Source organism: Ursus maritimus, unplaced genomic scaffold (genome assembly GCF_017311325.1).
Source record: "Ursus maritimus isolate PB19 unplaced genomic scaffold, ASM1731132v1 scaffold_18, whole genome shotgun sequence".
Taxonomy (NCBI): Eukaryota; Metazoa; Chordata; class Mammalia; order Carnivora; family Ursidae; genus Ursus; species Ursus maritimus.
In genome coordinates, this window is record NW_024424230.1 from 38,441,996 (window position 1) to 38,464,408 (window position 22,413).

The 22,413-nt window shown below is 40.9% G+C and overlaps 1 protein-coding gene across 1 annotated transcript in view; it reads left to right on the forward strand.

Annotated features, from left to right (window-relative positions):
* The window catches only part of KLHL14 (kelch like family member 14), a 97,749-nt gene that overhangs the window by 19,494 nt on the left and 55,842 nt on the right, over nucleotides 1-22,413 (forward strand). Inside the window, exon 2 of the mRNA XM_040632609.1 lies at nucleotides 8,706-8,827. Within this exon, the coding sequence (XP_040488543.1) occupies nucleotides 8,706-8,827 (122 nt within the window). The remainder of the gene's footprint in view (nucleotides 1-8,705; nucleotides 8,828-22,413) is intronic.

The window sequence follows — 22,413 nt, forward strand, 5'->3', positions numbered from 1 at the left end:
AAGCTGCTGTGTAATTACCAAGAACAGCTATGATAAAGAAACCTAAATACAACAGCAAATCAGCTGGAACAAATTCTCAAGGGAGTTTACTTCTCTGGAAAAATTTAAGAAAAGGGTAGCAGCTCTCCTCTGGGGACTTTTGGGTACCATTCTAGCTGGAAGTTTAGGGAAGGCTAGCTGATTTTCAAAGTCTCCTCCTGGCCAAACACTCAGGATCTTCCTCTGCTTACTTTTCCCCATGGTCTAAGCAGTTTCCATCTGAAATTCCTCTTTCAAGTTTTTTTCAGACCTTAACTGAGAAACTTGTTTATCCCTGAAGAAAATTGCAAGCAAGGCATTTACCTGTGAGAGAGAAGGAGAGAGAAAGGGGAAGTTATAATGTGGGGAGAATGTGCCCCTTATAGACGATAGGTAATGGGGAATTCTATGATAGTTTTTAAGAAGAGGACTGAAGTAGGTGATCATGAACGTCAGGCTTTGCTGAAATTCATTTGACAAAGTCATGGAGGGTCGATTCAACGGGAGCAGGAGCACGGAAAGCAGGGGCAGCACTCCTCCGTCAGCTCAGGAGAGAGCCAACCCAGTTGATTCAGGCTAACAGCAGTTTGGAATATAGAGATAGGCTGAAGAAACATGACAACTGTAGAATCTATAGGACTTGGCAAAACATCAAAGATAGCAAGAAAATGGAAGAAGAATCAAGATTATTGTGAAACTTGGTGACTTGGATAAGGTTTGGTGACATCCTCAACAGAGAGAGAGCAGACCAAAGAGTGAGCAGGTTGAACTTATTAATGAGATCTGGCTCCACACCACTGTAGGAAACCCAATGGTTTTATATTTTGGTGAAACTTACTTATGCAGTAAAGATTCTGGCTATTTATAAGTGGCACAACCCATGGTTTCTGAAAGACTTCTAAGCGATATAAGAAAAAGCCAAATTCCAGTGAGTGATCTTCACATGAGTGATTGATAAGGTTAATAATTATGCATAATAATAACAATCATTTATCGATTGATTACCATGGGAACTACATAAATATTTTCCATATGCAACCCAAATGTCAGCTCGCGGCTTCCCAGATCTGGTAAAAACTATTCCAAACCCCACCAGTCTCATGGTCTATGGAAATCCCAAACCCATCCTCACGTCTGGGAATCCCTGGGGGCTTGCATCTCCCTGGCTTTTCCTGCCCCCCAGACCAGACGTGAAATTGCCCATTCACTCACTGCTCGTGTAAAAGGCCGAGCCATCATAGGCTTAGTGAAGTCCACTGAAATCGGAAAGTATTGGGAATGAGTCGTAACCTTTCAATCTTCTCCAGCTTCTCCCTACTGGGTTATGTCAGAGGTATCAGTTGTTCTCTCCCTTCACTAGGCAGAGACACTCATTTCCAAGGCATCATCAACACAAAGTACTTGCCATTTGTTAAAGGACTGGCTCTGGAAGGTGGTTTTATTCACAAGTAGCAACCATTTATTTTCCTATTACACTTAACCCTTGTGACATTCCCACTCTACAGATGAAGCGACTAAGTCTTGAAGAGGTGGAATACGAGCCCAAGGATAAAAACCTCTGAAGTGGCAGAAAGAGAATTTAAATCCAGGTCCGGCTGACTCTTACATTAAAATGAACGTGGCCTTTAGAGGATGGGAAAATGATTATATACTCCAGTGTACTTTGCCACTTCAAAACCGCTTAGTTTTTCCATCAAATCTCTGTTTAAAAAAAAAAAAAAAAGACTATGTATTCCTAAAGACCATATATGAGGGATTCTAGAGTAAAAACCCCAGTGAGTTAGTATTGTTTCAGAGAGAACAAGTTAGGATAATTAAAATATCTAAACAATGGAAATACAGTACTATTATTTTTAAGTAATAAAACTGGGATGGGGACATAGGCCACTAGCTTGTCAAACCTGCAAATTACACAAAGAAATAGCTAAAAACACTGATGATGGCAATAAGGAGGAGGATGGTAATGATAGCATTTATCTAGCACTACTATAAACACTTTGCATATATTATTTAATTTAATTTTTAAAAAACCCTCTGCCTTAAGTCTGTTGTTATCCCTATTTTATAAATAAGGCTAAAACAGGGAAAGAGGCTAGCCCAAGGTCATGCATCTCAAAAGAGCTAAAGCTAGAGGCACCTGAGTGGCTCAGTCGCTTGAGTGTCTGACTCTTGGTTTCAGCTCAGGTCCTGACCTCAGGGTTGTGGGATTGAGCCCCTGCTGGGCTCTGCGCTGAACAGAGAGCCTGCCTGGGATTCTCTCTCCCTCTCCCCAGCCCCCCCCTCTGCTCACTTGCTCTCTCTAAAAAAAAATAAAATAAAATAGACCTGGGGTCTTGCCCAAATTGTAGGACTTATACCCTTAACAACTTAACAACCAGGCTCCCTGCTTCAAGAATCATGATATTTTCAATAGATGTCCCCTCTAGGATGGAGGTAAGTGCCATGAGGGACAAGGAATTTACCCCTCTTGTTACCACCATTAGCGCTAGTGTTTAGAACAGTACCTGGAACATAGTAGGAGCTCAGTTAATAACTGCTAAATAATAAGTGAATTGGAACAAGATATCTAAGTCAGTAGAGGATATAAAAACGTTTAAAAATAGCCACACGTCGATGTTTAAAATATTTAACCACAAGAAGTATAGGATAGGAAAAAACCTGGCTTGAAAACATTTGGTTTTTTTAAAAAAATCTGTATTCATGGTCCTCTGGAAGCTGAACAGGAACCCAACACTGCACTGTGACCTCTAAAAGACTACTGTAATTTTAGAAAGCCTTAAAATATATATTATATATATCCTTACATATATGTAAATATACATCATATCACATCATATTGGTTAGTTTGTGTACAATGCTGGTCACATCCTAAAAAGGGGACAACAATAGTCTAGAGATATTCAAAGGAGGTGAGTATGATGGTAGGGAAAATGGAAACTTTCTCAGAAAGAAATGATGATTTTCCACACAGAGTAGAGAAGACATAGGGCAACTATCTTGCAATATTTGAAGTGCTACCAAAGATAGGCACTTGCTCTTTTTTTTTTAGAAAACTTAGATAGATATTCAGCTCAGCATAAGGTAAAAAAAAATATCGTTAACACAACTATCCAACATCTTTCCACAATAAAGTGGATTTGAAAAACCAAAGTCCATTTTGTTATAAATTGCCAAATTGATGAGAATAATTACCTACGAAAAAAACTACTAAAAGATTTCTACGTTATAGGGAGAGGGGGACCAAGTCAGTGACCTCAAGCCTGGCTATATGCTTGTTAGAATCAACTGGAAGACTGTGAAACATTATTGATTTTTAAGGCACCATCCCAACTGAATCATAATCTCTGGGAGTGGGCACCCGAGAATCTAGATCAAGAATCTAAATTTTGTAATCACCCCCAATGATCCTGGTGACTCACCAGGCTGGGGGATCACCGAACTAGATTACTTCAAAGTTCTCTTCTAACTCTCTGATTTAATGATTCTTAGAAGATTGCAGAATGTTTTCTTTAATAAATAAATGAGAAAGATTTGTAATCTGTAAAATGAATTTAGTCTAAACTGCCAGCAGACCACCTGATTTCTTCAACAGGTTAAAACTCTCCTTGCAATCTAGTTAATGAAAACTTTTCCCATGTATCATGGAAAGGTAAACTTTATCTGGCCTGTTTCCCAATTATTAAAGTTCCAAATCACTGAAATATAAATAAATGAGACTTTACCGTACTTAGAACACCAGTATGATGAAAAATTTGTTTACACCAGGAGGTTTTAGGTCATCCTTCAATCATTCATCCCTGGAACCAAAGTACATATGCGCGCGAGCACACATGCACACATACACGCACACGCGCGCACGCACACACACACACAAATGTGACACATGGTAAATGTTGGGCAATTACTGAGATGGAACAAAGGAGACCTTCAAATTCCATCGCCTTTTTAACCTCATATTTTTCTCGGCAAGAATCTGGGAAAGCCAAATCAAAGGCATCTAAATAATGTTATTAATCGTGATATGCTAAGCACTTTGTCTCTAATTCCTTGTCTTTTAAACACATTACTTTGGTCTAGGTGGTGCTAAATTGAGGAGTAAAAGGGAGTATTTTAAAAATATTAACAAATCGGTAGAGATCATATTTACTTTGGCTAAATTGGTTCCCTATGGAAAGAGCTTCTAGAAAGTATACCAGGTAGCCATACGAAGGAACTCTAATTATTGCAAAAGGGCTACACCTGTAGATTTTTTCCCCCTAATCTAAAATTAAACCTGTAAGGCTCTGCTGGAATCATTTAGAAAAGAATAATTGAAACCCCCCTCAGCAAGTTAATTCAGATTCTCCTAATTTTACTTTCCTGGTTCACAGGGCATCTTTTTTTATCATGGTGTTTCCAAATTGAAGCTCACACACGTCAAATAAATAGCATGATAATCAGGGGTTTCAATATCCAATACACACTCATTATTACCTGTCATTATTGTCAGCGTCACTATTATAATTGCACATTGTAAAAAGAATGGAAGCTTTTCCACAGGAATTATTCACGTGTATTACTTTCTAGGAGTAATTGAATAGTTGACATTGCATTTATATCAAAGTAAAATATGTGATGGTTTTTCTCATTTGTTTTATTCTTAAGAAACAAGAAATGTAGAGGGATCTCTATTAGTGCCCTTTGTTTGGGTCCAGAAAGGTTCAGTTTTACGTATTGTCCAGATGTACATTTTCTTCTAATAAGGCTCAAAAGATATCCAATATGATTAAAGTGATAATTTTCTATGAACATATAAGATAACAACTGGGGAGTGAAGTCCTCTTAATTAGCTTGTATTTATATACACGAACTCAGTAAGAATCTCAGTGAAAAATATTACTTTTCTTTTTTAACTATTTAATCAGGTTTGGTATGTTGAAATGAAGCCCACATTGTATTGCCAATATCTACAGATAAATAATAATTTACTTTAGGGGTGCCTGAGTAGCGCAGTTGTTAGGCGTCTGCCTTCGGCTCAGGGCGTGATCCCGGCGTTCCGGGATTGAGCCCCACATCAGGCTCCTCCGCTGGGAGCCTGCTTCTTCCTCTCCCACTCCCCCTGCTTGTGTTCCCTCTCTCGCTGGCTGTCTCTGTCAAATAAATAAATAAATAAAAATCTTTAAAAAAAAATAATAATTTACTTTAGAGTTTACACAGAACTTTCACTTCATCATTTTATGTAATCCTCATGACAATCCCTTGAAGAAACCAGTCAGATACTATTAATCTATTTAAAGATGAGAAAACAGAGGCTCCAAAAAGCCAAGTAATTTACACAAAATTACTCTGCTGAATAGAAAATTAGCCATAGAGGGGCTCCTGGGTGGCTCAGACAGCTGAGCATCTGACTTCGGCTCAGGTCATGATCTTGGGGATCCTGGGATCGAGCCCTATGGTGGGCCCCACTCACCAGGGAGTCTGCTTCCCCCTCTCTTTCTACCCCTCCTCCTGCTGGTTCTCTCTCTCTCTCAAATAAATAAATAAAACCTTGATTTTAAAAAAAGGAAAAGAAAATTAGTCCTAGAATCCTGGTCATCTGGGTCTTAATCAGAAGTTATGGTAAATTACAGGTTAAAAAATGTTAAAAAAATAAATTTGATTTTAGAAAGATCCTAGGCCTGGTTGCATTCAGAGGCCTGAGTCTAAATACTGTTTATGCCATTTTATTTTACTATGGAAGCCTTCTAACGTCCCTGTAAAATGGAGTTATTTCTGTGGCTTTAAGGCTGTTTTGAAAGTCAATGGAGAAAATGGGGAGAAAAACACTCACGTGTGTTCTGTGAGTCTATGCGTTCTTTCTTCTGCCCTCTGCTACTCCTCACATGCTTTATCCTATTTTGGGTTTCTGTGTGATTCACCATCACAAGGTAGAGTTTTAAACTTTGTTTAGACTTAAATAATATCGATACTGAGTTAGAAAATTGAGTGACACAACTTTAGAAACAAAATAATCCAAGGGAAATGCCATACTAAGTTTCATGAATGATAATACGAATATAGTAATGAAGATTTAAAATGTGCTTTCACTCACTACAAGGCCATACATGATGACCTTAAAACATGACTCCGTTGCAGAAAACACACAACCAATGAGGGTAGGTAGAGTTTCCTTTCCTTCCATGTAATTCTTCATCACATTCCCTGAGGAGGCTGGGTGGTTTAGAGATTTATCTTAGTTTATGTGGAGGCTTTCATTGCCGCTATGCTAGCTAGCCCTTTGAATCATGTCATTGTTGGCAGGGGTGAAGGTTGTTACCATTTGCCAACTGTTCAGTGGCTTAGGTACCGGTAGTCTCAGGCCAGTTCTTGGAGGACAGATGGCAGCGAGTGGCTCTTTGGGCAGAGAGAACAAAGACTCTAGATCCTTTCCTCATCTGCAGAGATGGTCCATCTAAATTGCTGTTGGAAATCACCAATGTGGATATGTCCGGGGAAGCTGGCCTTATCAGTTAATGGAACAACCCTACGACTGTCATTAAGTCATTCATTTCTCTCCATTTGTCATTCATGAAACACATTTTAAAAGCAGTACCTTTATTTAAATACTAAAACAGAGATTTAATTATATTGCTTTGGTCACACTACCACTTCCCTGAGTCCTTTCCTCTTCTGTGTAACCATAGATACTGGTCTACCTGCCCCCACCGCAGTCTGGCAGCACACAGAGGTGTCCTGTCATCACAGCCACGATTGGCACCTTCCAGCTGAACAGGAAACGGTCTCCACAGGTTCCCGGTAGCAGCAACCTAAAAAAGAGTATTTGCTCTCATCTTGACTTGTCTTATACTCACACAGTGGTTGATTATTTGGACTAAAACGACAATAATGAAATCGTCTTACGTTAGTTCTGTAACCGTGCATTTAGGAGATTCTATGGCACATCAATTACGTATGTTCTCATTCCAAAATAAAAGAAAGCTGCTTACTGCACTGAGTTTCCATCACCCTCTTAGCAAACCCACCCCGATCACTGAAATCATAGTCTGGAGCTCTTCGCCATTGCATTCCGGTTTTGTTTCACAACTACTGGGCTACAAGGCATATGGGTACAGTTCCAAAGTACTTTAAATTCGAAGAACCGAGGGGGCTTTTTGTTCGTGACAAAATTCATATTGCAAGCTGATATTACATTAGGCATCCTTCTGGAAGTACGACTCCGCCTATCCATGATTCCCTGATAGGAGTTTCTCCTGAAGGTGTTTTTTCTACTGAGGCATATACAATGCATTCAGTGGCACCAGAGTTTCATTAAAGGAATTCTCCTGTTCCCTTCCTTCACGTGGAAATGTCATTAACTGTATTAAGTTAACTCTCCGAATGTTAGGTTCTTAACCAACAAACAGTGCTTCTCCACAAGGGCGTACTTTGCCGAGCGTCCTTGAATCAGAACGACGGGCTGACTATGTAATAACAGATTCCAGCCGCCACCGCGGGTTGCGATCATATGTCAGAGGAACCCTTTTGTATTTATTGACTTTTTTCCTTCAGTCGTGGTTGTTCCGTTTCTTCCACCACCACCTTCAGCCTTTCAGGTAAATGAAAAGTTCAATTATATGTAAAGCGACCGTTAAATCAGCAGGCCCCTCGCGGGGGTCTGGGCCTCCCCTCCCTGCTCCAATCGCGAGTGCGCTCAATCCATTAGCCTTCCTGGGATCACACATCCATCAGGTCGAGTGTGCCGGCCAGGGTGCGTCGTACAGCTTTTACTGCATATGAGACGTTGCAGGCCTGTTCTCAGGAACTGCCAGGCAGACTGGGAATCACAGTCACGGTTAATAGCAGCGAATTGCCAGCTCTTGATGGGTGGGTAGTCACTCCTTTCAGTGGTTGCCCCCTGGGGGAGAAGGTAGAAAAACAGAGGGAGGGAATTAGAGTGACTTCGCACAGCTGAGCAGGCTCCTGCCGCCGGATCAGTGGCAAGCACTGGCAGGGCTCCACTCGGGAGGCTCAAAACAGCCTCACAGTCTCATTTTTACCAATTGGTGCTGCTGTGTCGCCAGTGGTGCCCAGGGACGGGGGGTGGGGGCGGGCGGCTGGGGCAGGGAAGGGAGGGGGCGCTGGGAAGGAGATGAAGGCAGAAGTCTCAGCTAAATTAAACAAACAAAAAGTCTCCTTGATACTGGCTAACCTACCCCGGTGAGCCCTGTGCTACTAATTGTACCAAACTGGTGTTCGAAGTTCCCTGGGTGATTAAAGAGTTGGCTCACAAACTCTCTGCATAACCTTAATTTTTTCAAGGTTCTTTGAGTGGAGAATGGCTTATAATAATGATTTTGACTAATACGATTTTTGACATGCAACTTTAATGCTTAACCTTAGTACAACTCCAGAGCATTTCATGTGTACTCAGCTGTAAAGAGTGATGATTTAAAGGGATAATATAAGAAAAAGGTCGTTCTAGAATGAACCTCTAACAAATTGCATAAAGGGAGCTTATTATTCCATGAGTATGGGGATATGCTGCTCTTCTGATCATTTTTCTGCTTGGTTCAAAAAAATTGTTGAGACATGAATGGGAGAAGAAACAGGAAAAAATGAAATAGAAATCTGCAAGCAAGGAACATTCTTTTGATGGTTATGATTTCGTCGCCACTAAAAAGGCTCTACAATAATGTGGTTATTCATCTCCTCTTTTGTTTTGGGTGAAGAATTCGCTCTAACAAGAAAATGCTGTTATTGGTCGGAGGCTTGCCTCCTGGGCCGGACCGGCTCCCCAGCAACTTGGTTCAGTACTACGATGATGAAAAGAAGACGTGGAAAATACTCACAAGTGAGTGCCCTTCTTTATTTATTTACCCACCTATTTATTTCAGCTTAGAGCTGTCTCGATGAATTTGAAAACATGGCTAATCAAATTAGACATTTTATTGATTTGTTACCCTTTGGAGGTCTGTTAATGTATCACAGGGGATTTAGAGTAAAAGACTAAATTAACATTGCAGAGGTGGCCAATTTGGTAGCCGAATAGGCCTAAATTAAACTGGCCTAGAAGCACTGCGTGAGTTTGCGTCTCTGTGACAGAGAAGGGGTGGTCACAGAGGTGTTCCGAAACACATGCCTCTGTTCTTTTTTTTTTTGCTTATCGAAAAGTGAAAGGTTGGTTAATAGCCCTAGTAAATTTTCTCACATCAGAAGAGGTGTTTCATTCATTGTCTTTGTAACTAACATTCATTTTGCCTTTTAGGCATTTTCTGCTCGTTTGTCTCTAGTCTGTGAAACTGGGTCTTAGGGAAACAATCCCCTCAAGAGAGCGAGAGCAATAGCTCCACAGTTTGGATGGACGGGTATCCGTGGCCTATCCCAGCTGCATTCAGTTGTGCTTGCAGACTTCCACCCGAGACTCTCTTCCTCCCCTCCTTAAAGGGTGATTGTGTTTTACAGCAAACCTCTTGCCTTGGGCCCTGAGATTGGGAACTTATTGTTATATCGGTTATGATTCCCAATCTGACTCAGTCATGGAATCAAAAATCATCATTTCTTGAGTGCAGCAGGCTGTGTGCACCAGTCCCCTCGTGGGCACAGTGGCTGCACTGGTCAATAAAACTAAATTTTAACTGTCAAAATTGCCCAGAGCTGTATAGATAAAATAATAAAACGAGTAATTTTGATCCATAAATCAAAGCCATACATTTAAAACCGACAAAAGAGAAAGTTAGATTTTCTTATAGCATATGTCTTTTAAGCAGTTATATATTTTATCAGATTTTTTAAAAATCATTTCCTTTCCTCTTACTAAAAGCCCTTTAAAATAATAGAAACAGGACAACAGTTTGCCCATAAGAGCAGAAGAGGCGCAAAGACATGTGAGGTGGTGCTTGAAATAATACATTTCGGAGCTGGCTTACCCCGGTGAGACTGCCAGTAGCATTGTCCAGGATCTGCCACGAGGAAACTCCCTGGACAGCCATGCACTACCGTTGTAGGAAAGAAGTGGGGGGATGATGGCAGCAAGCTGAAGGAGAAGGAAGGAAGAAAAATAAGTTAGAGATCCTTAACATGGTTTTTATTCCCTTTTTTGACAAAAGGACCATTAATAGTGATTTGAACATCTGAATGAGTGACCAAGTTGTATTTTAAAGGTAAAACCAAAGAATCAATTATCTGACACTGATCAATAGAGAAAGCCTCCACAGAATAAGACACTGATGCTAGGAGGAGGAGAGAAGAGAAAGGAAAGACAAAGATTCACAGAGGCCAAAGAAGTGATACTCATTCACAAATCCATCTGCTTTCCCAAATACACCAGGCAAAGCCCAATCTGCTACTGCTTTGAAGCCCTTCATTAAAGGCAAAAAGATTAATTAAAGCATCGTGAATAATACCTAAGAAAAGTCTTACATTCATTTTAAACCTTGTTCAGAGACAGAGTGATCATCCAATTTATTCTCCAAACGGGGACACTTTAGAGCATGACATGGGGACCTACTGATTATGCTGGGACAATAGGTATAGACTGGAACATAGGGTCACCCTACTCAAATTTCCACATTGCCTGATTTAACTCTTTACTTAGAAGGATGTGGTAAGAAGGCCTGAACTTGAATCAGTCAGACCTGGGTTCAAACCCATGTCTATGACCTTGAGCAAGGCATGTCAATGTCCCAAGTCATGGCTTCTTCATGTTTACTTATAAGTCACCTAGCACATAGCGTGAGCTCAACCAATCCCAGGTGTTATGGCCATTATTATATCACCACCAGCGGTCTCAGCACGAGGACTGTGTGGATCTTTCCACCCTAGAGGCATCAGTCAACTCAAGCTGTCTATGCAGAGGGGAGACAAATTCCACTGCAACAGATATAGTACTTGGACCCACAGTCCCGGAGCCAGGAAACTATTTTCCATAGTTTTCTTATGTTGCACGTGGTAATCTATAGATTCAGAAGTAGAGATAAGTGTCGGTTGACTCCATTCACCAGGTTTGAAATGGAAGGAAATAAAGACATGAATGTATAGAAAAGTTCTTATAATGGGAGCATACTCAAAGATCTTGAACCTCTTTTCTATAGTCAGGCATGCTTACAGCTTTGAAATAAATGTCTACTCCGCTTATACTCTTCATTTCACTGGGACTTGTACTTTAAAAAATAGAGTTTATTACCTGCTGGGCTGTGACTACGTGGCCCCAAGTGAAGGCATATTTTTCAGGTTTGTTGGAGAGATAGAGACAGTTTATCTGGATGATTTCTGCTGTTGGTGTGTACTTTTTAATTAAGGCATCTTATTTGACTAATAAATAGGTCACTGACAGATTTCCATGCTGTTTGGGCCATGTAACAGTAAAGGAAGAACGGTTTCTCACTGGAATAGGGGGAAAAAAAAATCCAAATTCTCCCTAAATCCAACGAAGCTTTAGGGATCTCAGAGCTTCCCACTGCCATTCTTTTGACCCTGAAGGACCGCTAAACTTGTTGGCAGGACGAGGTGGATGACAGTTTAATGCTAGCAGACAGTGCCCAGCTTGGGGCCTGCTTGTTTATTAAATGGCTGTTTCCATACGAATAAGCAAATACGCTAACCAGCAAAAACCTAAACCTTGAGGTTAGCTAGAGCCTCTGAATCTTAGAATCCTTTGCCCACGTGGCTTGAGCATGCATTTCTCAGCCTGTCTCATAAAGACGCTCCTTCGAGAAAGATGGCATTCCACAGGCAAGAGCACAGATCCCCAGCTACGGCAGCCACACAGCTTACACGAATTATATAACAAAGAAAAATGCAAAGGAAAGGCCGTCATCACTTTCTCTAGATCTTACCCTGTTATGTTATGTTTTAGAATCACAGCTTAAGGGGTACACAAATCATAATAAATTGAATGGAGGAGGATGGTAGAAGGGAGAAAGTGAATGTACATCACATAAAGAAAACAAACTCCAACCGTCAGCCAGTCCGCGGTCTGGTTTACCCAAACGGCAAAGGGAACGATTATTCTCACTGAAAAGACTGTTTTGGTAACATGCTGACACAGATTGCATTTTTATCCGCCTCTTTGGAAAAATCATTTAATATAACATTATATAATTAATGTTGAGAGTAGCGACAGACCTCTGTGGTCTCTCATAGAGAAAGTATTGAGAAATCACATGTACAAATGACTGTAAAGTCCTTTTGTCAGTGTAAAATGTTAAGTAATACCAGTAAAATTGGCATTGTTTTTCTCTCGACTGTTAATAATAGAAGGGAAGTTGAGATGCACTTTCGTTCATTTTTATTTTACAGTACTGCTTTCCCTGCATTTCTCACTCCTGCACGCAGTCTCCCGTTTCATTCTTAACTTATTAGAAAGCAGTACAGGAGACATGAATACTAAAATGGCCAGTGCAAAAAACATGCCTCCTGCACTTTGCAGGCCCTAAATCCTTGGTGCACAGATAAAACGAAACAATTCCCGTGGCTACTTTAGACATTTTCATAACACATCAAAGTTTTTATGAAGTCCACATGTAGAGGTCCCTCACGTCCCCCCACCCCCCTGCAAGGGACAGCACTGAGGAGCCTACTTTATTCGTGCTCCCCATTGGCCGAGGCCTTCACTGGTGGGGAAAGGTATTTCCTGGGGCTGACTTCCTTCTTTCTGCATTTCGGATGAGACATTCTACTTGTTAGGTGCTTGTTACTGCCTTCTATGAGCAATCATGAAGACTTCCCTTTAATAACGTTAAGATGAAAATTAGAACTAAGTTAGAAAGGCATCTTCCTTCTTCTGGCCACCTCAGTTCCCTTTGCCGGAGGTAGGGGGAAATGGCCTTTTTTCTCCTCTTCCTTTCAGTTGATTTGTGGCTCCGTCTTCTACCTGGTAGTTCAGGGATTGGGGGCCTTGTATTTTTCAGTGGCAGGACATACAGGAAACCATTGCGTGGAGATTTCCTGGGCTGTCTCCTCTGATCCCTGGAGGACATTAAATTTGATCCCATCCACATGGGAGGGGTCCTGGGTCTGAGTGTCATTGATTTCTTTTAAGAGAGTCACAAAGATCAGAGGCTGGTGGACTCTTTATTTTATTTATTTATTTTTTTAAGTGTGGAGAGGGACTAAGGGTGAGGGAGAGAGAGAATCCCAAGCAGACTGCATGCCCAGTGTAGAGCCTGACCATGGGGCTCGATCTCATGACCCCGAGATCATGACTGGAGCCAAGATCAAGAATCGGTTGCTCAACCCAGCTGCCCCTCATTCTGTCTTTTAAAATATACTTTCCAGGGATCCCTGAGTGGCTCAGTCAGTTAAGCATCTGCCTTTGGCTCAGGTCGTGATCCCAGGGTCTTGGGATCGAGCCCCAGGTCAGGCTTCCTGCTCAGCAGGGAGCCTGCTTCTTCCTCTGCCTGCTCTGCCTGCTGCTCCCCCTGCTTGTACATGCGCTCTCTCCCTTTCTGAAAAATAAAAAAAATCTTAAAAAAAAAAAATATATATATATACTTTCCATAAATGTTGAAGGAATAGTACCAAGAAAGCAAATCTTATGTAAGACAGTGAAGTTCAGTTCCAAGAGATAAATACAGGTTTGATCATATCCGATACCCAATAATTGCTGATTATTCAGGAAATAATAAGCCTGCACACTGATACTTTCACCCGGACTTCTTTCCTTGGCCCCTATGTTTCTTAATTTCAGTTTATTTCTTTGAGGATATGTTGGAGGGAAAGTCAAGTTAGTCAAAAGCTAATAATAATTTCTTATGATTATTTATTTAGAAAGAATGAAAAGGAAATTCAATTGAGGGTTTTATACCTGTGGGTTTCCTTTATTTATATTATCTTTAAACCTAAACCCCACAAATTATTTAATTTTATTTAATTTCATTTCATTTCTAAACAGGGATGCAGAATCCATAGACAGTGCATTTCTCATTGCTGGAGAATCTCAGAAAACAATTAGGTGCTTCCAGAAGGACTCTGAAATTGCCCAGGGAAGAATTTAGACTTATTTACAGACTTCATTCTTTCATGTAACAAGCAATTATTGAATACCACTCTGTGCTGGGTGGGAGGGTAGAATGTGGATAAGATCATCTCTCCTCTCAAGAATCTAAGGAGGCAATTACAATAGAGAGTGTTAAGGAATCGAGAGGGACGGCTCAGGGTGCTATGGGAGCACAGAAAAGGGACCCTAATCTAAACATGAAAGGTTAGGGAAGCTTTCCTCAAAGTGACCTTCTGTAAAGTTGAGAAAATGAGTAGGAATTATCAAGGCAAAGAAGCGGATGAAAAAGTGTTTTAGTAATAGGGTCTAGTACTGGGAATACCAAAAGGCAAGACAGAGTTGGTGCCTTCTAGAAACTGAAATGAATTTGTGTATCTCTAGGAGAGCCCGAGGCTGGGAAAGTATGTGGTGGGCTGGAGGATTAACCAACAACCATATTATATGGGACTATTTCAAGGAATTGTTGAGATCAGTTTAAGAATTAGAACTGAGTGGAGTACCTGGGTGACTCAGTCACTTAGGTGTCCGACTCTTGATTTTGGATCAGGTCATGATCTCAGGGTCATGATCTCAGGATTGTGAGATCAAGCCCCACGTCAAGCCCCACTTTGGGCTCTGCTGGGTGTGGAGCCTGATTAAGATTCACTTTCTCTTTCTCCCCTGCCCCTCCCCCCAAAAAAGTAAGAACTGAAAGGTGTTAGTGAAAACATAGTGATCTAAAGACTTTATATAATAGCATGACATTTGTCCTCTCTTAGCTTGGAACTTTTTATTTCGGTTCACGGAGTGATTGTTTCCATGACTTTGGACAAAGAAGGAGAGAGAATTGTGTTTGGACTTTTTAAATATGTTAGCATCTAATTTTACCTTCAATGAGCTCAATTCTAATTTGAGATACATGGCTGCACATTGCTATATATCTTGAATTATTTGCTGCTGTGTATTCATGCACCAGTGCATTAGTGGATTTTTCATAGATTTTTTAAAAAAAATATGTGTGGTGGTCACTTCCAAAATACTGTATTTCAAGGAAGTTGGGTGCCTGGAAAAACTAGTTGACTTTATTTCTGGTTTATACCTCCCTTGAATATAGCAGTTGCTTTTTCTCCAGAGAACAGCATGTGTACAAATAATTCTGATGCTTTTTTTACATACAAGCTGTGGTACTTGCCACTAAGTCTGGTATAAAGGGGGTATGAGTCATATTTGCTGCTTAAATGTGCTGTGTGTCATTCCTAGGCAAAGTGCAGACTAAGTCTGGCAAGCCAATGAATGTGAATACCCAGAGATTAGATGATCTCCTTGCCCAGCCCTCTCATTTTACACATTGATTTCATTCATTCAATAAATGTAATTGATATCTTCTACGTAGCAGCCATTGCTCTCAATACAGGGAAAACAAGGCCGAGTCAAAGCAGATATTATCATGCCTTCACCAGTCTTAGAGCTGGGGGAGGGAGGGAACCAGAATTAATAAACAATCCCAGATCGTAGTCTATAATAGCAACATGTGATCGTGATCAGGAGGAGAGCATAGAGGTGTGAAGGCCGTGTAAGATCTCGTCGTGGAGAGACTGACCTAGTTTAGCCTTCTTGGAGAATTGTCACCAAAGAAGAGGCATTTGAGCTGAGAACTGAAGGATGAGACAGAGTCAGCCAAGTGAAGATGTGAAAAGAAGATTGCTCCAGGTCAAGTGAAGATGTGAAAAGAAGATTGCTCCAGGTTAGTTAATAATAGGTACGAAGACCCTGTGGAAAGAAGATGCATGGCTGAAATCAAAGACTAGGGGGCAGAAAGATAGGACACGTGGCTAAAGACATTTGCAGAAACTGGACCATGTAGGCTCTTCTATGGCAGGTTCACAAATTTGGCTTTTCCTTTAAGTGACTGGAGGAGAGGAGGTGTCATTCCCAGAGTCACAGGATGATTTAGTGGCAGGATGAGGAATAGAACACTGGTCTCTGTGTTTCCATCAAGCAGTGCTGCCTCACGTACCACACCAATCTGTCTCACCCGCAAGTGCCATTAGTCAAGAATCCAAGCAGATGAATGGGATTTAATCTGTGCTGACCCATTTCACTCATGAAAATCTGAATGGATCCAATGTACTTGTCATAGTACCACATTCAGAGAATAAAACTAATATAGGTTAATTGAATGAATATCCTACTCCTAGAGATTAAGAATATTATCTCGGCTTCTGGACTAAACTGCAAGTTATGATATGTAAGTGATAAAATTTGCATTTAATATTATTGTAAAGCCATAATTCAATGCAGATTTCTTGACATTTTAACTCTGTCTTTGAAGCAATGTCAAAAATGAAACAACAAAGCACAATACCCCCCCCACACACACATACATAGCCACATCTTTCAGGACAGATAGATCTAAATTGAAATACACCCCCAGGCACTTGCTGACTGTGAGCCCTTGGTATGCTGCTTTCACTCTGATCCTTCTCATCTCAAAGTGAATACAATTCTACCCACCTCTTAGAGTTATTGTGAGAATTAAATCAAATAATACAAATAAGGCTGTAGACTCAGTATCTGGAAGATAGTTGTTCCTCAAAAAACTTTTATTCTATTTTAGTCTATTTCGCATATAGCCAAACAGAGGAAAGCAAAAGATTGAATCTTGCCTTCTGCTCTTATCATCAGGAGTTTGAGAAAGAAGACACACCTTTGATTCAGAATGAAATTTCTATCTATTTCTAGCATGAAGCTGTGTGTATCAGTCAGGGTGGGCTAGATTATGCTGTGGTAAGAAACAACTCCAAAATCTCAGGGGCTTAAGCCAACACAAAATGTATTTCTCACTCATGCTATGTGTCCAACACAGGTTGGCGGAGGGCACCTGTTCATCAGAGTCAATTAGGGATCCAAACGTATGGGGCTGCATCATAACATGTATCTCTATCATCAACACAATGGGGGAAGAATGTGCCACAGTGTCTTGCACTGGCAATTAAAAGTGACATTTAGCATTTATGCTCAGTCACAAGACCACACCCCATTTTAAGGGGGCAGGGAAGTGCCATCTTCCCCTGGTTCAGGAAGAAGAGATTCCAAGTATCTGGTGAACAGAGCAATATGCCTACTGTAATCTGTCCTACTGGACATTAAATAGTCCATGTACTCTCCTTGCCCTGCTCAAAGTACCCTTGTTTTTCCACACAGGGAGATCACCACAAATCGTCAAGCTCAGTGATGATCTCTGAGTGATGGACAATCCTCCCATTACCAGGCTCGTTTGTTCTTGGTCTTGATCTGGAAACAAACTAAATAATCAAACGACCTCGTTTCCTCCTGCATCATGCTCAGTGATGGATTAGGGACAGGATCAGCTCAACAAGTATTTTCATTTGGAAAGAGCATAGCAATTTAGCAATCCCACCAAACAGACATTTTGAACGGTGCTTATTCAACGTCGTGTTCCTTGATGAGGGCCCTCCCTAGTTCTGCTTCTTGTCCTTCGTTCTCTGTGGCCCCTGGAGCCACCTTATGGGAGATTCTTCTTTTTCCATTATCATCTTTGGACATCTCTGAAGTAAACCTATGACTATGCTCTTCCTGCGAGTGGAAGAGGTTTTAAGTACCTTTGATGTCTCTAGACATTTAAGTCTCTAATTTCCACAGCCTCTTTTAATCCAGGCTGGTGGGTCTTTTGGCAATTAACTCCCTAGAAAACGTAGCTATCTTCTTATGTTTATATCCACTCCATGGCCACTGACCATGTCCACAGTTCTTTTCCGATAATACTTAGATTGCTTTTTCCTTCTCCCCCCCCTTTTCTCTCCTTTTCACACACGAGCACATACACACTCTAATACTCTATTTTTATCCGTCTTCAGTGGGAAAGCTCTCTTTTTACTCTTTTCCCTGAGTTAGAAAAATTTATTGGTTATCTGGCCCTTTATTGAAACTTTCTTCTGAGATACTCGAATGTGGTGAACTTCCTGCTGTGAGAGCCGTATTTTTAACTTGGTCTTCGTCGGCTGAGTTGTAATTTACCTATTTTGCTCAAAATGCGCCTCATTTTGTGTACGATACAAAACCGAAATCTCTTACCAGATGAGATTTAAAAAATTACTTCTTCCAAGGCCACACACTCCTAGATTTCTGGACTCCATTCCTTCCACTTTTTTTTTTTTTTAAAGATTTTATTTATTTATTCGACAGAGATAGAGACAGCCAGTGAGAGAGGGAACACAAGCAGGGGGAGTGGGAGAGGAAGAAGCAGGCTCATAGCAGAGGAGCCTGATGTGGGGCTCGATCCCAGAACGCCGGGATCACGCCCTGAGCCGAAGGCAGACGCTAAACCGCTGTGCCACCCAGGCGCCCCCATTCCTTCCACTTCTGCTTATAAAAGGGCCAACTTTGTGAGATCATCTCTTTTCTGTAAATCTTGCCAAGTGCTACCAACAGCAGCCAAGGCACACTGTCAATATTCTGTCTTCCAACCTTGCAGTGGAGGATTATTATTATTATTTTTTTAAAGATTTTATTTATTTATTTGACAGAGATAGAGACAGCCAGCGAGAGAGGGAACACAAGCAAGGGGAGTGGGAGAGGAAGAAGCAGGCTCATAGCAGAGGAGCCTGATGTGGGGCTCGATCCCATAACGCCGGGATCACGCCCTGAGCCGAAGGCAGACGCTTAACCGCTGTGCCACCCAGGCGCCCCATTGGAGGATTATTTAATAAGCAATCCGCTAAGTAAGAGCAAACAGCAGTTTTCCCTAGTGGTATTCCATGCCGTAACATGAACGTCCATCTTCCCACCCTCCTGTGGTCAGCCACTGTGCACCTTCTTGATTCCAAAGCCTGTATCAGTCAGATTAGGCGAGGCTAGGCTAAGGGGTCATAACAACAATCCCCAAATCTTTTTTTTAAAGATTTTATTTATTCATTTGTCAGAGAGATTGGGAGAGAGCAAGAGTGAGCACACAAGCAGGGGGAGCCCCAGGCAGAGGGAGAAGCAGACTCCCCACCGAGCAAGGAGCCCAATGTGGGTTCGATCCCAGGGCCCTGGAATCAAGACCTGATCTGAAGGCAGATGCTTAACCGACTGAGCCACCCAGGCGCCCCAGCAATCCCCAAATCTTACTGGCTTATTTCTTTTCATGTCATCTGTCTATGGTAGGTTTGCTGGGATCTCTGTTTGACTTCTTATTCCCATCCTCAGGTTCATGACAGCTCCACAATTTGACTTGTCACTGTTGCCTGGCAAGGGAGAGGACAATTTCACTCTGACTTCTTAAGCTTCTGCTGTGAATTTAGCACATTTTATTGGCAAAATAAGTCACCTAGTCACACCTAACTTCAAAGTGGCTGAAAAAGTGCAATCCTCCCACACTCTCAGAAGGATTATAAAAATATTTCTTTAATAGCCCTAATGATTACAAACCATGAACCCTTAGGTTCAGAGAATAATGTGGTGCACTCTTCTTATCACATGCAAAATATCCTCACTCTTCCTATAAACAGTTATGAGTTAGAAGAGATAGCTTACTGCTCCATGCCTCTGTCTGTCTGTTCCTGTCTTGGTGTGACTTCATCGTCAGGACCGATATTTATTCACAGAAGATTGGATGCCTCTATATTAAAGGAAATGTTCAAAAATACATTCCAAATATTATAATGCATTTGGGGTGGAATTTTTAAAATTTTGCCTCCCCTCAAATAGTGTAATTATGTCTGATTTTATGCGATTTTCATTATTTCTACTGCTTATTATATATATGTAAACTACTACCCATCTATAATATAGATATGCAAACATGTATATAGATGAAAATTGCATTGATACACATAATTCCCATAGAACAAAATGGTTTTTATCATGTAGAGAGAACTCATTTAAAAAAGAATTGAAATGACTTTCAAAATTACAACAAAAAAATGGAAAGATAATTGGGGTGAGTGATTATTATATGCAAATATCTCCATCAAAATAAAGGAGTAATTAAGGCAAAGTGCAAATAAGCAAACTGTTCCTTCTCAGATCCCTGAGATCACTTTGCACTGGAGTTTGGAAGTAAATCTGTATTTCATGACCATCTGGCCAGTTAGAAATTGGTTTTGTGTATCATACACAAGAGGACCTCCTGACTGGGGAACAATCACTCTGACCACACCTTTGTATTTATTAATTACACTGTTTTTGATGGAGCAAACAGTTGTATTTCACGGAAGATACCCTAAGAGCCTGGGCACATTCAGCTGGCTTCAACAATGGTTTTGCTGAAAGGGGAGTGCTGAGCAGACACTTTCTTACCTCTGTGTCTGGATGCCAAGACTTGTACTGCTCCTTACAGCGTGTGCTAATTATTAATCCTACCGGCATGCCTTGTTTGGTCATTAAGTCTTAATTTCTTTTAAAAAAATTAAGATTGAACTCCAGTTATTTAGCTAGAACAATAATCATTGTGAATTTCAAAGACCAAAATCTTCCCACATTTTTATGTCGAGAACCACAAAGTGCTTTCAGAAAACCCTACTGCTAAGGCAATGATGTATCGCTTTCGCTTTCATTATATGTTTTTAATCAGAGCATGACTTCACACTAGACAAAGCGATGCTTTATGCATGGTCTCACTTGTTTTTGCTAAAATCTTCTGACATGATTAATTTTACTTTAATGCTTTTGTCTTGTTGTAATGGTAAGGATGATGGGTATAAACCAAGCAAAAATACATGCTTTTCTATTATAATGCCTCTGAGCATTAAAAATATCTTAGCTGAAAAGGGGGAAAAAATCACAGGAGACTGGTCCGACTGGAATTAAATTTCTTGCTACCTGAACACAGAGTACATGAGATTAAAAAAAATGATTCAGTCATTGTTTTTAGTTTTATTTTTGGTATTTTTTATAGCAATTTATGCATCTGTCTGATTGGATTGGAACAGGAGGAAAGAGATTGTGGCTTACAGATTTTTTTTTTTTTTATCTCATTTGTCGCCTTGTAGCATTTACTTCTCAGTATTAAGGGACCAAAATATTAACCAATTTTATACGAGGTGTACCTCGACCAGATGAAGGGAAAGCATGCCATACTTTTCCATGGGGATGCCCGGCATTGGATGGAGGCAAGTTTTCAGCTGTACTGATTTTCGGTCTAAAAGAATGAGTACAGTAGCCTTTGTCCAAACTACAGAAAAGCAGTGATGTAAATGATCTTATGAAGAACACAGCAGACCATTCAGCAAGTGAGACTTGCCTTGCGAGCAGCTGTCCAAGTACGGATTCTACCCTAGCCTTTTTCTTTTTTCTTTAATAAATGATGACATTTTTTACCCGTATTACAAGAGTATGACACTTGCCTTTTTTCTACACAACCTGTCTAAACTTGTTTTACTTGCCTCCCAAATAAATCTTGTTAACAATACAAATATCATGCAGCGTTGTCCAGTAGAATTTTATGCAGTGATGGAAATGTTCTTTCAAACGTCAGAGGCCAATACAGCAGCCACATGTGGCTATGGAGCACTTTAAATGTGGCTACAACAGAGAAACTGAGTTGTGGATTTTATTTAATTTTAATAAATTTCCACTTACAGTCGCCTCCCGTGGTAAGCGGCTTCTGTCACAACAGCACGGCTCTAGATGACAGAAAGCTTCGTGATGCTCGCATTTCCTCTGGAAAGCTGTCTGCCACCCCAGCCTCGCTGGTCCATACCTATTCCCCTCTGTACCAGGAAAAAAATAGGTGACCCTATGAAATCACTAAATTCAAAGAACACCCAGTGAACCACATGCGAGAGCCCCCTTCTAGGTACTGAGTTTCACCTGTTAATGTCTCATTCTCTTCTTCCGCAAGTCCCCACTTTTGCATCTAGATTACTGGTGTATTCATTTCCTGGAACTCCCATAACAAAAATACCAAAAACTAGGGTACTTAAAACAACAAAATGTATTGTCTCCTGTTGTTGGAGGCTAGAAGTCTAAGGTCCAAGTGTCAGCAGAGCCAAGGGCCCTTCCAAAGACTGGAGGGGGGATGCTTCCTCTCTTCTTCCTGGCTTCTGACGACTCCTGGCAATGCTCAGTATTTCTTGGTTTGTAGCTTCGTTCCTCCCATCTTTGCCTTGTCTTCACACGGACTCCTTCCCTCTGACACTCTTCTGTGTCCACATCTCTCCCTCCTTTCTTGTATAAAAACATCTGTCATTGCCTAATCCAGTCTGCCCTCATCTTAACTTGATTACATTTGCAAAGACCCTACTTCCAAAGAAGTTTGTGTTCACAGTTCCTAAGGGTTAGGACTTAAACATATGTCTTTGGAAGACACCTCACTACCCCTAGCAAATGACACACATAAGGAAAAAGCACAACAAAACAAAGAGACACAACTATGTGGAAGGCACACAGTCTAGTCACTTCACTAGCATTTATTCGTTTAATTCTTACACCACTCGGGTATTAGGCACTACGATTAC